At 35.9% G+C, this 16,617-nt stretch overlaps 1 protein-coding gene across 1 annotated transcript in view; it reads right to left on the reverse strand.

The window, feature by feature from the left end:
• Positions 1-16,617, reverse strand: part of ANKRD31 (ankyrin repeat domain 31) — a 142,562-nt gene that overhangs the window by 56,130 nt on the left and 69,815 nt on the right. The window contains exons 13-17 of the mRNA XM_043592111.1: positions 13,562-13,614; positions 10,912-12,391; positions 10,153-10,317; positions 5,897-6,034; positions 4,690-4,832 (exon numbers count right to left, since the gene is read on the reverse strand). Of these exons, the coding sequence (XP_043448046.1) occupies positions 4,690-4,832; positions 5,897-6,034; positions 10,153-10,317; positions 10,912-12,391; positions 13,562-13,614 (1,979 nt within the window). The remainder of the gene's footprint in view (positions 1-4,689; positions 4,833-5,896; positions 6,035-10,152; positions 10,318-10,911; positions 12,392-13,561; positions 13,615-16,617) is intronic.

The raw sequence follows: 16,617 nt of genomic DNA on the forward strand, positions 1-16,617 counted from the left end.
GAATCACTAATCTACCCTCTGCCTGTATGGATTTGCTTATTGTGGACATTTCATATTAATAAAATAGTATGTGGCCTTTTGTATCCATCTTCTTTCATTTAGCATAATGTTTTCAGGTTCATCCATGTGGTAGTATGTATCAGTACTTCTTTTTTTATGGCTTAATAATATCTTATTGATGTATACCACATTTTGTTTATACACTCATCCACTGATGGACATTTGGGTTGTTTCTACTTTTTGGTTATTTGGAAAATAGTGCTATGGACATTCATATACAAATTTCTGTGTGAACATGTTTTCAGTTTCCTAGGCTATATAGCTGGGAGTAATTCGCTACATTATATGGCAACTTTGTTTAACTTGTTGAAGGAACTGCCAGACTGTTTTCTATAGCAGTATCACCATTTTACATTACCACCCGCAATGTATGAGAGGTCCAATTTTTCCACATCTTTGCCAACATCACCTTTACTTTTGAAAGATTTTTTGCTAAGTACAGAATTCTAGGTTAACAAGTTCATTGCCCCTTGTAGTACTTTTTAAAGATGTTGCTCCTTTATCTAGTGGCTTGTAAAATTTCTGATGAGAGGTTGGCTACCATTCTATTTGTTCCTATATACACGTTTTTTCCCCAAACTTTCTGTTTCTCCCTTTTTCACTGGTTCTCAGCAATCTTATTATGGTATATGTTGGTACAGTTTTCTTCATTTTTCCTTTACTGGCAAGTTGGTAAGATTTTTGGTTCTGTGGATTTACTGTTTTCATCACATTTGGATAGTTTGGTCTTTATTGTCCAAATATTTTTTTCTGATCAGCCCCCTCCTTTAGGATTAAGCTTGCATATAGATAGATAGATAGATAGATAGATAGATAGATATACATATATCTGGGAGTATATGTCTATAGATATATAGGTATACATATATCTATATCTATAGAGGTATATCTATATAGGTATATATAGATATAGATATGTATAATATAACTTGATATTGCCCTACAGATCACTGATGTTTTCTTATTTTGTCTTTGTTTTTTCAGTCTTTCTTCTCCCTTTATTCTGTATAATTTCTAATGTTTTATCTTCAAATCCAACGCACTTACTTTTTAGTATTTATATGCTGTTAACCAAGCCATTTGGTGAATGTTTCATTTCACATGTTTTATTTTCATCTCTCATAGTCTGAGTCTTATTTACACCTTCCATTTCTATTCTCATCCTGTTTCTGTTTTTCTCCACCATCTTAAACATAACAGAGTGTATTAGTTTCCTATTACTGCATAACAAATTACTATAAATCTGATAGCTTACAATAATACAAATTTACAATCTCACAGTTCTGTAGGTCAGAAATCTGAGCGTGGTATGGCTGGGTTGTCTGCTCAGATTCTTCACCATGCTGAAATCAAAGTGTCAGCATAGACTGTGATAGTCACCTAAGGTTTAGGGTCCTTTTCCAAGCTCACTAGTTTTTTGGCATAATTCACTTCCTTGAAAGTTTATGACTAAGCTTCCTGTATTCTTCTTGGCTGTGGATTAGGGACTGCTCTCAGCTTCTAAAAGCTAGCTGCAGATCCTTGCCATATGGTTCGCTTTGATGCTTTCCTTCTTTTAAAGGATCTACCTCATTAGGTTGGGCCCACTCACACTCAAAGGGAGGGGATTATACACAATGTATATAGGTCAGTGAGTGAGAATTTTCAGGACCATCTTAGAATTCTGCCTACCACGTACAGTATGTAATTATAATATTTGTTTAACATCCTTTTCTGCTAATTTTATTATCTATGTCATTTCTGGGTCTGTTTTGCATGATCATTTTTATGCCTGCTTATAGGTAATATTTTATACTCTTTTATTTAAACAATTTTTTTTTGAACTGGTTGATAGACATTGTGATTTTTATATTGCTGAATGCTGAATTTTACTGTATTCCTTTAGATATTGTTAGGCTTTGTTCTGGGATACATTTAGGTTATTGGAATCAGTAGGATCTTTTTGATACTTTCTTTAAAACATTAGAAAAAATTTACATTTATTTATTTTTGAAAGACAGAGAAGGACCAAGCATGGGCAGGAGAGGGGCAGAGAAAGCACGAGACACATAATCTGAGGCAGGCTCCAGGCTCTGAGTTGTCAGCAGTGCCCGACCCAGGGCTCAAACCCATGAACTGTGAAATCATGACCTGAGCTGAAGTCAGATGCTTAACTGATGGAGCTACCCAGGTGCCCCATATTTTCTTTTAAATTTTAAGGTGAATCCAGAGAAAGGACTAATTTGACTCAACTATGCAAGAAATACCTATTTGATGTTTCCATGTTTTATGAGTTCCTACCATTCTGGCTGGTGCAAACATAAACTACTCAGCCCCCTGTAAGCTCCAGAGATGATTCTGACAATCCTTCCTGCTACCTCTTTGCCTAACCTTACATGGTTTTCTTAAACATATTTGTAGATCAGCCAAGAATCAAGGTGGTTTCCTTCAAATTTCTGGAAAGTTCTCTGTGCAGATCCTTTCTCTCTGGTATTTTGCCCCATAAATTCTAGCTGTTGGAGACTTTTAAACTCCAAATTCTATCTTCTGAACTTGAGACCATAGCGCTGTTTGTTTTCTCTCTTCCTATGTTTCTGCCTGGAGACACCTAGTCCATATGGTAGGGCAACCATAGGATTTGCTTCCCTTCTCTAAAGGAGAAGAATGTCCTGTGCTGCATGTTGTACAATGTCTCAAAACTGCCATTTTGTATATTTTTTCACTTTGTAGTTGTTAAGAGGGGAGGGCATATCTTGTCCCTCCTAATTTTTCTGGTATGAAAATGAATGTCCATCCTCACCCACTTTGTGTCTTTTTCTCTCACTCTCCTTTTCCTCTTCATTTTACAAGGTGAAATACAGGACCATTTTGGAAAATAACTTAAAGCAGAAACGAAGATTTAAAAAGAATTTAAAAGTTGGAAAAAATAGGCTGTTGAGTAACTTTTCATGCAGTAATGCAAGAATAAAAAAATAAAATATAAGAATTAGCTTTATAGGATATAGAATTGATACTGATTAGGTCTCTAATACCATATATTTACCTCCCCTGCTGTCTTTTTAACCTTTCTAATTTATCAATATTCTATCTCAAGATAAAGAAATAGGGACAAAGGGGAGGAAATTAGAAATAAAATGAGCCACTGATCAAAGAAATGCCACACAGAGGGAAAATGAAGGAAGATGTGAGGAAAGGTTCTGGCAATATACCAGAGTCAAAGAAATTAAAATATCTTTAAAAATACCACCTCCTTCTTTCAAATAGAACATTTCTCTTTAAAATAAAGGCAGTACTGATGTGGAAGGTTAGTCTAAATGCAAACTTTGTCTATACTGCCTTAACATAAGGTCGAGCAATAGCAAACTACGGCCCATGAGCTAAGTCCAGTCTGCTGCATATCCTTACAACAATGCTGTACGAAATCTTAGCTATGAGCACCACTGAATGCTGAGCTCTAGAAGTCCTTCTAATAAATTCTAAAATATAGGGGTGGTACTGGGGACCTCCTTATTTTCTTTGTTTTATATTCTATTTTTCAGGATAATGTCTAAAAACCTGATTTTCCTACTATGAAATTTTGGCCCTTATTTAAGTGGTTTCACTTTAAGTGGCCTTTTCCTGTACATATAACCAGTAAGTTCATTGATCTAATGACTCTTCCTGCTTCCTTTCTTCCATTTCATGACTACATAACCTTGAGACTTTATCTTAGAGACCAAAGGGCTTCTTTGGTCAAAAGAAGACACTCTGGACATTAGCCCACCCATCTGGTATTATTCTTAATCATTAGTTTATATCTCTTATCTCTGCAAATCATAAATTCCATAGTATTCCTTCACATGACTACCTTTAAACTGAATAAAGTGGGAATACGCTTTCATGAAATTAACAAAAAAATCAGCAGGCTCTTAAAAATATCTAGGGACAGATAAATTGGTGTTAGTGAGACGTTCAAGGTATTTTTTACATGAACCTTGGTTTTAATACTGTTATTCATAGTGGTTTCCTTAACTGTTTTCCAAAGTCAGTGATTTTTCCTGAAACCTGTACTGCCTATTGATAACAACAGAAGTCTTCTCAGATTTGTCAAACAAAGATGAATCTAAAAATCTTAGGAATTTTAAGGTATAGATGTGAGATTCAGTGTTACTGAAGTAATTACCTTAGTAATTTTTTCTTGTGATGGCTGTCTGATTAAGAGAAACAAAGGAGAAAAATACACAACAAATCCTCAGGAACAAGCAACATTCATTTGTACCCATTTTTTTGAAACCTCAAACCCACTGAGAAATTTTGAGTTAAAGTCTGTCAATATGTATCATCACTATAATTAGGCTCTTATGCACAAGAGCCAATCATTTACGACAACTAAACATGAAATGTATTAAATTTATAGTCTGTGTTTACCCTGAGCCCTTTCATTTTATTCTGACTCATGTGAATTCTATGAACAGAGACAATGTAAAAATGATTCATTAGGAAATATGATTTTTCCAATCTATACACAATATCTTATTTTCATTTATAATTTTAAGTAGTTTTAAAAATCATTTAAGGAATCACTTTAGTGCTCAGTTTAAAATATCTTCATTTTCTTCATTCACTTTTCTAAGGAAAAGTAATAGGAATGCAATCTGATGTGCACTGTACCTTTAAATGACTGCTGGAGGCAGCATCATGTAAGGGCAGAATCCCACCTACATTTTCACAATTAACATTAGCACCAGCTTTTAACAACTCTACAATTATATCATTAGATCCCTTACTAGATGCCTCATGGAGTGGTGTCCAACCTAAAAAAAGGAAAAAAGAAAAAGCCAAACAAGCTACTGCTTAAAAATCAACATTCATGTAATATCTCCATTCTTAAGTTTATTTGCACTAATATAATTAGTATCTATATTGATTCAAATGTATACACTAAGCATTAGACAAGAAATTATACTGAAAACCGTGACCTTAAAATGTGTTTCATTTTGGGGGGCGCTTGGGTGGCTCAGTCAGTTAAGCATCTGACTCTTTGTTTTGGCTCAGGTCATGATTTCAACGTTCGTTTGAGCCGTACATCCAAGCCCTTGCATGGAATTCTCTCTCTCCCTTTCATTCTCCCTCTCTCTCTGCCCCTCCAGCTCTCTCTCTCTCTCTCAAAATAAATAAATAAACTTAAAAAAATGTGTTTCATTTTTGTCAACAAATTGATCTCGGGAAAAAGTATTTCTTGATACAAGGGTCAAAGAAAAGACTCAGAGAGCATAAAATATAATGGGACTAAATTTTTTCACCTCAGATATTAAAATAGAGTACAATCATGTCTGACTTTCTCATTTGTATCACTGCATTGTCACTTATCTCTTTAAAATGATATATGATTCTTGAAGTCAACCTCTGAGTTTTTCCCTCTGTTAATTCCTCATACAATGTTTATGCTTGAGCAAAATGTTAGAAGATCAATTTAAAAATGGAGGCTTAAAATTAAAATTAACAAAGAGAGACAAAAGGAAGTATGTAAAGAGAGGAGAAAGAGAAGGGACAGGGAAATGGGAAAAAATTGGCATTCTCTCCAAAGTGAGAGAATAGTATTAAGGCCTCTAAGGAAAAGGCCTAAATAAAGCTCCCCTTACTCCCCATTCTGTATACTCCCTCTGAATGCTCCCATATGTATGTTAGAAACTGCTTCAGAGGAGGTTATTTTAGCAACTAGAGAAAACCAAGACAAATTTAACTATTCAACTAAATAATATATTATAAAAAAGAAAGTTCAAAGTTAGCAGCCAGGATCAAAATTGGGAGGGGGGATGAAATGTGTAGTTCAGTGAGTTCAAGTGATAAAGACAATTAAAATTTAAAGAATCCAAACCTGCATTATCTTTTACATTCACATCTGCTCCGGATTCTATTAGAGCCTTCACCAGAGACAAATTTCCTCTTGTGGCAGCCAAATGAAGCCGGCTTTCCCTTCTGGCATGCCTCTTATTGATTCCAGCTGTTTTCATTTCTGAAAATTTGCCAAGCAAAACTGAGGCTTCTCTTCTGCCAAATGCTGATTATTACAAAGGAGCTTAGAAAATACAGAGCAACTTCCTTAAAATACCCTAAGTAGGGTACACTATACAAAACATACATCGATATCATCATTGCTATTACTGTTTTAAAATGTAACTTGTGGAGAAATTGTAGAGCATCTAAGCACATTACTTTGCATTCATTCTAACAGTTACTCACTCAATCATAAGATTAAAACAAACTTACTACAGTTCTACACTCCTCTCATTCTCAGTAGTCCTGTAATAATGGATAACATTTTTCTTAAAACAAATTGTGATTTTATAAAACTCCTCTATTCTCTATCTCAGTAAGTGTGTTTCTGATCACAAAAGATGCCAAAAACCGAATTATGGCCTATTGACTGGTTTTTCTTCCATAAAGCATGTAGTACAATATCATTATCCAAAGATTTTAAAATATATTTATTTATATTTGAGAGAGAAAGAGGGTGTGTGTGTGTGCATGAGCAGGGGAGGGGTAGAGAGAGGGAGGGAGACAGAATCCCAAGCAGGCTTTGCACTGTCAGAGCAGAGCCTGATGCAGGGCTCTAACCCCAAGAACCATGAGATCATGACCTGAGCCAAAGTCAGGAGTCAGACACTTAACTGACTGATTCACGCAGGTGTCCCCAAAGATTTTTAAAACTCTTTTCTTTGCACAAGTTAGAAAGACCTAAGTTGGAGCGAAAGCACACAAACCAACAACAACAAAAGAACCATATTTCCTTCTTAATATCTTCCCTAAACCATGTTAAAATGATGATAAAAGATTTTTTTTAAATACCATATAAGGACAAAAGAAGAGGAAACAATGGAGGACAGAGGCGTCAACAACTTTTTGGGAATCAGAAAATTAGTGACAGAGAAGAGTTAACTGACTTGGTAGACTGGGGGAAATGACTCAACCCAAATGGCTGCAAAAACAATTATAGAGAAAGAGTCCACCTGAACCCCAGCGCTTGAGGACATCAAGTACCATGGAAGGCAGGGTGCATGCAACTGGGCTAGAAGTGCAGAGATTGACTGAAAAACAAAAACCAAAAAACCATATATAGAAAAGTTGGGAATCCAAGTTCCCTTCCCTAATCCTGTAGTGTCTGGCAACCATTCCTCTTACCAAGGTCCCCATCCCCAAGCCAGGTAACTGGAGGTTATTTTCTGTAGAAATTGTATCAGAGAAGCTTCAGAGTGAGACATAAGGCAAAGTTGAGGTTTTGAGTGATGAAACAGAAAGGATATTCATTATACCAGTAGTTCTCAAATGTAGTCCCAGATTAGCAGTTATCAGTATGACCTGGGAAATGTGTTCAAAATGCAAATTCTCCAGCCCACTCCAAAAGCCTACTGTAGAGGGCAGACTTTAAGATAACTCCTGGGGAGCATGGGTGGCTCAGCCAGTTGAGTGTCAGACTCTTGATTTCTGCTCAGGTCGTGATCTCAAGGTTGAGACAATGAGCCTGTTTGGGATTCCCTCTCTCCCTCTCTGCCCCTCCCCTGCCTGCGCATGTGCTCTCTTTCAAAATAAAATAACATAAAAACAAAACAAACACAAAACTTCTAATGATCCCCATCTCCTGGTATTTATGGCCTTGGATAATCCCATCCTCTTGAATAATTTGCTTCTAACCAATAGAAGACCTCAATATCAAGAGTATATTTCATTCCTTTCATTAGGCTACAAGAGACTAACATTTTCTGTCTTGCTAGCAAATTTGCGCTATCACCTTCAACTTGCATGTTTTGATGAACCAAGTGGACATGCTGGAAAAACTCATGAAAAGAAACTGAGGATGACCACAAACTGGCCACAACCCTCAAGGAACTGAATTCTGACAACCACCACATGAGCTTGAAAATGGATCCTTCCCTTGTTGAGACTTCAGATGAGACCTGTCTTGGCCAACGGCTTGCTTGTAGCCTATAAAATAAACTGAGAAGACCTGCTTAAGCCATACCCAATTCCTGACCTGCAGCAACTATGAGGTTGAAAAATGTGTGTTGTTTTAAACTAAGTTTGTGAATTTGTTATATACCAAGAGAGAACACACCTAATAAATCAGATGTTTTGAGTCTAGAGTCCAGCAATATGTATTTTAATAAGCTTTTCAGGTGATTTTGATGCAGGATAAGGTTTGCAAACCATTGCTTTAAACCTTAAGACCCTCTCCCTGCTCCATTTCCTAAATGCCAGCAAGAGGATTCTTTGATTATATGAATCACAGGAATAGTAACAGCCTCATGGCTATCTTCCACTGGCGTCCAGACAAAATCATATTGCTCTTCAGAAATTTGTGCTCAGTGGGGTGCCTGGGTGGCTCAGTCAGTTAAGTGTCTGACTTCGGTGCAGGTCACGATCTCAAGATTCGTGGTTCCGAGCCCTGTGTCCGACTCTGTGCTGACAGCTCAGAACCTGGAGCCTGCTTCAGATTCTGTGTCTCCCTCTCTCTCTGCCCCTCCCCTGCTCATGTTCTCTCTCTCTCTCTCAAAAACAAACATTAAAAAAAAGAAGAAGAAATTTGCACTCAGGAATTCTTTACTGGAACAATAAAGACATTTTATGTCTATTATATATATTCAATATTTTATATACATATATAGAGAACATATTTTAAAATTATGAAATACCCAAAATGGCAGACCTGCAGTTTTCAAGTTTGAATTGAAAAATCTCTCCCAGTCATTGTTACTGTGAATGGTCCAAACCTTCTAACCTTGTTCTTTGTGTTATAGCAAAGGAGGTAGGCACATAATAAACATTTTGGGGCAAAAACTCTAAAATTCTTCAAAGTTATTGTCATCATAAATTTCTACACCATGTAACTAAAATTTTAAAATAAAATCTGGAAAAAAAAACTAGAAAGGAAAAAAAGAGGACTCAATTTAAACTTGCAAAAAAACTTCTTCATAAAGTCAACTGTTGTTAATACTGAGTACTTTTTAATAGCATTATACTTTATTAATAAATTAATAAATATTAATAATTATTAAAAATATAATATTGAATACATGGTATTAAGATTTATTTTTAGTTTGTGAGTTGGTTTTTGACAGTGAGTAGGGGAGGGTCAAAGAGAACGGGAGAGAGAAAATCCCAAGCAAGCTCGTGCTGTCAGTGCAGAGCCCGACACAGGTCTCAAACCCATGAACCATGAGATCAAGAGTTACCTGATCTGTAACCAGGAGTCGGAGGCTTAACCAACTGAGCCATCCAGGCACCCCAATAATATTATTTACTAATAAAGTATAATGCTATTAAATACTCAGCTTTCAGTTACTTTGTATGTGATCTATTCTTTACTCTCTGGAAGCTCAAGATCCTTAATTATATCTGCAGAGATTCTTTTTCTAAATAAGATAATATTCACCTCTATATAAAATAATATCACAGGTTCCAGGGATTAAGACATGGACATGTTTTGGAGGACCACTATTCAACCCACTACAGGAGGGATGTATAAGAAGGTCTTTAGATTACACAAGAGAGGGACAATGGGACAAGGTTCTCACAGAATGCCTAATCCAGTGTTCTTCCTACCTCTTAAGAAACAATAGACAAATGAACTTTTCAGTGTTTAATATTTAACCTGAAGTGGCTTGGCCCAGCCTATTGTTCACCACAGCCTTATCTCCAAGGACCATCAAAAGAGAGTTAGCTTGTCTATATTGTCAAGCACACACAGTTCATTCATCTGACAAAATGAAAACCAGTGGCTACTCTTTAATTTCCCTTATGTTGAAAGGGCTCTCTGGAAGCTGTTAAGTGATCTGGCACAGTTCAGATGTGCTGCCCCCACTCAATATCATTGCTGTCTGCTTATACCTCCTCTAACATTTCAAGTTAAAAGTCTTAGGCAGAAATATGACAAGAATGTATCTGAAGACTAATGGATTCTCAAGTGGCACTTTATAGTAAAACCATCTGATAAATATAGCTGAAGTAATCTTATAACCTAGTGAATGAGAAAAAAAATCAACCGTAAATGTGAAAGTTTAGCAATTCCCTGAAGTAGAGTGGATTGCTGGGATTGATCATGTCAACTTTTACCTAGACAAGTATAGAAATACAAACCTTGGCTGCAGGTAGCTTTCAAAAAATTTTGTTTTTTTCTCAAATTCCGGACTTTTTTGTGTTTCTGGATACCAGTAGACATTTGAATTTCAGAATCTGTTTTTTCTTTTTTTTCAATGTTTCTCACAGAGTTTTCATCTCCAATGATATTAGTTAATTTCTCACCTGAAAACCAAACATTTTGCAACATACAGTTTTCCTTACTAGCTACATGATTAGAAAAGAGTCTGGTCACATAACTGTTCCAAGTTTCTGTTCCTACCTGGACTGGTGTGTGTGTGTGTGTGTGTGTTTTAAGGGAATGAAAGTCTTAAAAATGTTTTTAGGGGTGCCTGGCTGGCTCAGTCAATAGAGTATGTGACTCTTGATCTCAGGGTTATGAGTTTGAGCCCCAGGTTGAGGACAGAGATTACTTAAAAATAAATTCTTAAAAAAGTATACCTTTATATAACAAAGTGTGCTAGATACAATACTTACAGGAATACAGTGAACCACTGAAATCAAATGAGCTAACGATTTCCTGCTATAGAAACCTCTATAAATTATTAACTTCTATAAACATCAATTTATCAACAATCTTTGATGATAATAGTTTGATTTTCAAGTCAACAATATTAATTAATAGTATCCCTAAATTATACTCTACATGTCCTGATTCTGGTCAGTTTGGGCATAAGGTGAGTGGAATTCAGTTAGAAATTTCTATCAAATAAGTAAATCTATTGGAAATGTGTACTAATCAAGAAATATTATTAATACCTGGTATATGAGAAATTTCTTTCTCTTCTTTTTGTCTAAGTTGTGAGACATTGGTCAATTCCTTATTAATATTGTCGGCAGAATAAAAAATTATATTATGTATGGTTTTGTTCTCTGGAATATCTTGTTTCCTTTTTTCAACTGTAGTTGTTTCTATTACATGAGAATTAACAACTGCAGACAAAGGCCCTTTGGAAGAACTTGGTTTTTGACTTTCATCGTTGTAATCCCTTTTAGCGTCTTCTCCCTCATTTACCTTTTCCACAGTATGCGTATCTGTTTGATCCATTAAAGGATCTTGAAGCCTTTTGAATAGCTCCACATGACTAGTCAACTTTGAAGTTCCCTGTGTTGAAAATGTTCCTGGACAAAGCTCTGGACTGCCATGTGAATGATCAAAAGAAGTTTCATATGTGCATCGTCCGTAATTTGCAACTTGTTGTTCAGGACCTATTGTATTACCTGACTCAGAAAAATCAACAGCTTCCTGTTGTGGAAATATGGTTAGACTGCAAGCTTTTAACTTATTTTCCTGTGAAATACAGTCTTCAGAAGGGAAAAACTGTTGAAAATCCATTTCTTCTCTATTTGTTATATTCTCTTCACAATTATAGTGGTTTTTGCAACCCGTAGAACATACCACTTTTTTAGGTGTTATAGTCTTCTCAGAGATATAGCAATCATCATCATCACTAAGATTTTCCTTTATAAAGGATGCGAAAGAATTTTCCCACTCATTAAGGCTCTCACCTTTTTGACCCAAGTTACTATTTTCATGAGAAAGGCTAATGTGCTGTTGTTCTTGGTGAGTGTCAGGCTGCTGATGTGTAGTAACAAGTGGTAACTTGATTTCTTTCTGTAAGGAAAGTCCTGAGAAAAAAACAGCTTCAGCTCCATGAGTGGATTCCAAGCATGTTGTTTCCTGATTATCTGATAAATCCAGGCTGTGGATATGTGTCTCTTTGAGAACTGAACAAGCCTCCATACTATTACCTAATCCATTTTTCAGGCTTGACGGAGCTAGGCTAAAAAGTTTATGTGACTTTTCTGGAAGGTCAGCAAAGCCTTGGAGAATATCTTGTTGACCAGTAACCAATCTATTTATTCTTCTGGAAGAAGAAACAGCGACTGTCTTTCTTGGAATGCTTTCTTGTTTTGCATCATCCACTTGAGTTCTTTTATGCCATGTGTTTCTTCTTCCTCTGGCTTTAGACACATTTGTGCTAGGACCTTTGATATCCTGGAGACTGTCTTTTCTGAGTCCTCTAATAGAGTGTATTTGGTTAAGAGCTGATTGCTTATGCATGGATTTACCAAATTTTGTGTCTTTGGAATCTCTTCGGTAATGTTCATATACATCTTTATTTATAAATAAACCTTCTTTGCTTCCTTTATCAACTTTTACATCTTCTGATTTCTGTCTGTTGGAATTTTCATCACAAACAAACCCAATGAGATTTTTAGAATTGAATTTTGGTTTCTAAAGAAAGAAAACATAGTTAGCTTTAATTTTCCGCTGTAGCTCTATATTCAATTAACTCAGAATTGTTGATAAATGAAATCATTATGCCATTCAATTTTATGATTTGATCTAAACACAGCACCTGATGGCATATATATACAACGTCGTATTTCAAAAAAGGATTAGCAGAAAAAGGGAAATGTAGTAGATTAAGACTCATTATGTGTACTAATCCATATTTTTTGGTTCACATTTTGTTTTTGCCAGTATTCAGCACTGTTCCTCTTATTAGGCATAATTCAAAATTTAATCTACTTAATTTTTATAGGCTTTAAACATAACCCAATGAGAATGCTTTAGAAATATTCTCCTCTCCCAATTGTTATACAGATAGAGCTAGAATTGAGAGTTTTTTCATTTAGTATCTGACAGACTATAGGTAGGGCAGGAAAAGAAGGGATTTAAAAACAAGAAGATAGCCTGGGTGGCTCAGTCGGTTGAGCATTAGACTCCTGATTTCGGCTGAGGTCATGATTCCACGGTTGTGGGACTGAGCCCCATGTTGATCCCATGCTGAGTGTGGAGACTGCTTAAGATTCTCCTCTCTTCCTCTGCCCATCTCCCCTGCTGGCATTCTCTCCTTCTCTCTCAAAATAAAAAAAATAAAAATAAAAACCAACCAACGAACCAACCAAAAAAACCCCAAAAAACAAACAAAACAAAACAAAACCCAAGAAGGCAGATAGGCTCCCAAACCAATCTGCATGAAAAAACTGTTGTGGGCTGCTAAGATTAAAACAGGGACACTGCTTCCTCTCAGTCACCACAAACCAAGCCCCAAATGAAGAGTAATGGCCCACAGTATAAAGTTTGAAGGAATGGGTTGACACCTCTGGCCAGAAGAAATTTGTCATGGATGATAAACCCCATGGCTCCATGAAGAGGAGGAAAAAGGAAATGGCTATTGACACATCAGTGTGCCAAAATATGCTACCTTTACTCAACTGCTTCCTGAACTAACAGCCCAGAACACTGATTCTCACGTAACTATTCCAAAGTTTCTTAAACGCAAGGTGAAGTCACTGTTCCTGATGAATGCTTTAACCATCTTTCTTTCCACTCTGATAATCTATAAAATGGGCAGCGTGTGCAATCTATAAAAATGTTTACTGCTAAACAGCGCTATACCTTGTGCTGGTGTACATCCTCTATGTCTGATAGGTCAGTGCTGTTCTTTTGAGCTGTAAACAAAAAGAGAAAATCAAAGAAAACAGCCTCCTGCAGTCAGACTCTAGACTTCTAAAATCCACAAGTCCTTTGCCATGAGAAAACCAGAGGATAAGTGAAATTATGCAAACATTTTCCATTCAAATTGGCACATATAACGTTCCTATAACTAATAACTTTCATATTTATTAGAAACCCCATACTATCTTGAGAAAGCTGAAAATATTTCTGTAGGAAAAGCAATATGGCCCCAACAAAATAACAACAAAGACGGGCAATGAACTATTTCTATATTTCCCACAGATATATCCAGATACGGAGCTGTCAGCAAACTACTTTTATATAGCAAAAAATTATTTCATAATTAACTGGATTATCATTTCCTAATATGTCTGCTTAATAAGGTTCTAGTCTGAATGCTTTGTTCTCTTAAAAATGAAACATACATGCATAGAAAAGGCCAGTCTTGAGAATGCGTAAGAAAAAAAAAGATGGCTTAATAAAATATACCTAGGTTGATAATAAAAGTACTTTAGTGTCTCTTTTAAATCCTAGAGGTAGAATTAGTTACCTATATATACATTTGGCCTCAAAAGACAAAAGCCTAGAAACAGTGCCTTATATGTAGGAGGTATTCAATCATTATCTAATAGAAGAAGGAATAATGAATGAACATCTTAGGTGTGATATGTAAACAATTTAAAATTCTTTAAATACACTAGGAACTAGAAATATAAAAATATTTTAACAGGGATGTAACTGGAAAAAAGAATATTTTATTTCTTGGGAATAATTTTCATGATAGCAATCAACTTACAACGAGCATAATGAGGCCTGGCATTCACCTACTCACCTCATACAGAAGACAGTAAGTTCATAGGATGTCCTTCAATGAAGCAAACAGGCTTGGAGCACACTCTCTGGAGGCTACTCCTGAGTTTCTATCTTTACTCATTTGCTTAGCAGCTGGGTGACCCTGGGTAAGTTTCTTAATATCTCTGCCTCAGTTCCATAAAATGAAGGTAGTAATCGTCCCTATCTTACAGAATTGTTGTGAAGATTCAGTAAAACAATCCATGTAATCCATGTACAGAGTTTAGAGGAGGTCCTGACACATAGAAAGTGCTCCATTATTAATTTTATTATTTTTTTTTCAAGAGCAGAAAGGACTCTGTGCTTTTTCCTAACTGTGGTTCTTAAATAAGACAGCAAAAAAATATTTCACAGGAACCACCATTTTGGGCATGGTTCCTAAGAGAATCTGGAAGCTAGAAAGGGGCTTTAATCTCCTCTCAGTTTCAAGGGTCTATATGCTCTAGTATAACCAATTTAACAAAAAAATCTATACAAGTATCAATTCTGAGGTGGTGAATGTTGGTGATGTAGCTGTAATTTTTTTCACTCTGTTATTCCAAGCTTCTGTCATATGTAAGGTACTGTACTGAAGCATCTTACATACATCAACTCTAATCCTGACAGTAACAATCCCACAGGTATCTAAGTAGAGGAGCAGATATTAGAAGCCCAAATTTACAGATGAGAAAACTGAGTGTTAATATATCTCAGGCTATAAAGTTACAAAGAATGAACTCCTGTCCTATACCAAAGAAGATGTATTTTACTCTAAGAAAACCACCAAATATTATTGCATGAGGGAGGTTTTTTTGTCCATCATTCCCGTAACTAAAAGCTATTCAACTCAAATTTAAAAACAGAAACTCTCAACTAGTTTTTTCATTTATATTGATGTCAGCTAATAATTAATGACAGACTTCAAAACTTCAAACAAGAAATATTCAAACCACCTACTAAAGCATGATAACACAGCCCAGCTTCGTAAATTCCCTCACCAAGGAAGAATGGAAGCTAAATCCTAAGAAAAAAGGCTTGGGATCCTTTTCCATGAAAGAAATTCCCTTGGGTAGGTGTAGGTCAGAAGTGGGCATTAGTGAATGGGAGATTCTGGATTTGGAGAAAGGGCTATAATGCTGGAGAAAGCACTCTCAGAAAAGCAAAACAATGCATCCTATTAAAATAGAGCAGTAAAGAAATTAAGCAGATTATCAAAGCAAAAATTTTAAAACATACATGCTTTGGCTTCCAACTGAATATGTGCAATTTTCCACATAGCTTGAAATGTAAATATAAGTGCAATAATTTATCTCAATGAATGGAAGCATGAATAATCTATCTCAATGTGCTTTTACAGACCTGGCCTCAACAAGGTGTAGTCTGTCCCTCTTATTTTCTGATGAGACTGGGCTACAGGGGAAGGAGTGTTTTGTTCTAAAGAACCATTAACTAATTGCCTCTTGGTGGCCTTTAATTCTCAATGAAATTATCTCGTTATTATAAAGTAGGGTGTTGGGGTGCCTAGGTAGCTCAGTCAGCTGAGAGTCCAACTCTTGATTTCAGCTCAGATCATGATTCCAGGGTCTTGGGATCCAGCTGTCAGGCTCCATGCTTAAGATTCTCTCTCTCTCTCTTTCTCTGCCCCTATCCACCACTTGTACTCTCTCTCTCTCTCTCTCAAAAAATAAATAAATATTGCTTCTCGGCCTTTTGGCTAAGATCAAGTGTAAAAAAATAAATAAAATAACATAGGGTGTTTTCATCCAAGTCTTAGTTCTTTGTCAACAGCATTCAAATAGTTACCTCTTAGGGAAAATGTTATTAACATATAGTTTGGTAAAAGTGAATGAAGCACACATACAGCTCCTGAAGGTAAAGACTTTATTTTGTTTGTTTTGTTTAAAAGGACTGACACACTACTTATTCAACAAATATTTACTCAACGCCTACTGGGTACAAGGCACTTAAGTATTCATCACCAGACTAAACACAAATCCTTTCCTTCATGGAGCTTAGATTCTGGTGGGGGAAGACTGAAAATAAAAAATAAACAAATTGTCCAATGTGTTAGAAGGTGTTAAGTGCTATGGAAAAGGGATAAATAGAAGAGTAATATAAGGTAAGAAGGATTGGAGTGTGGCAGTTTGAAAAATAGGTTCATAAAA

The sequence above is a fragment of the Prionailurus bengalensis genome, chromosome A1 (assembly GCF_016509475.1).
Source record: "Prionailurus bengalensis isolate Pbe53 chromosome A1, Fcat_Pben_1.1_paternal_pri, whole genome shotgun sequence".
Taxonomy (NCBI): domain Eukaryota; kingdom Metazoa; phylum Chordata; class Mammalia; order Carnivora; family Felidae; genus Prionailurus; species Prionailurus bengalensis.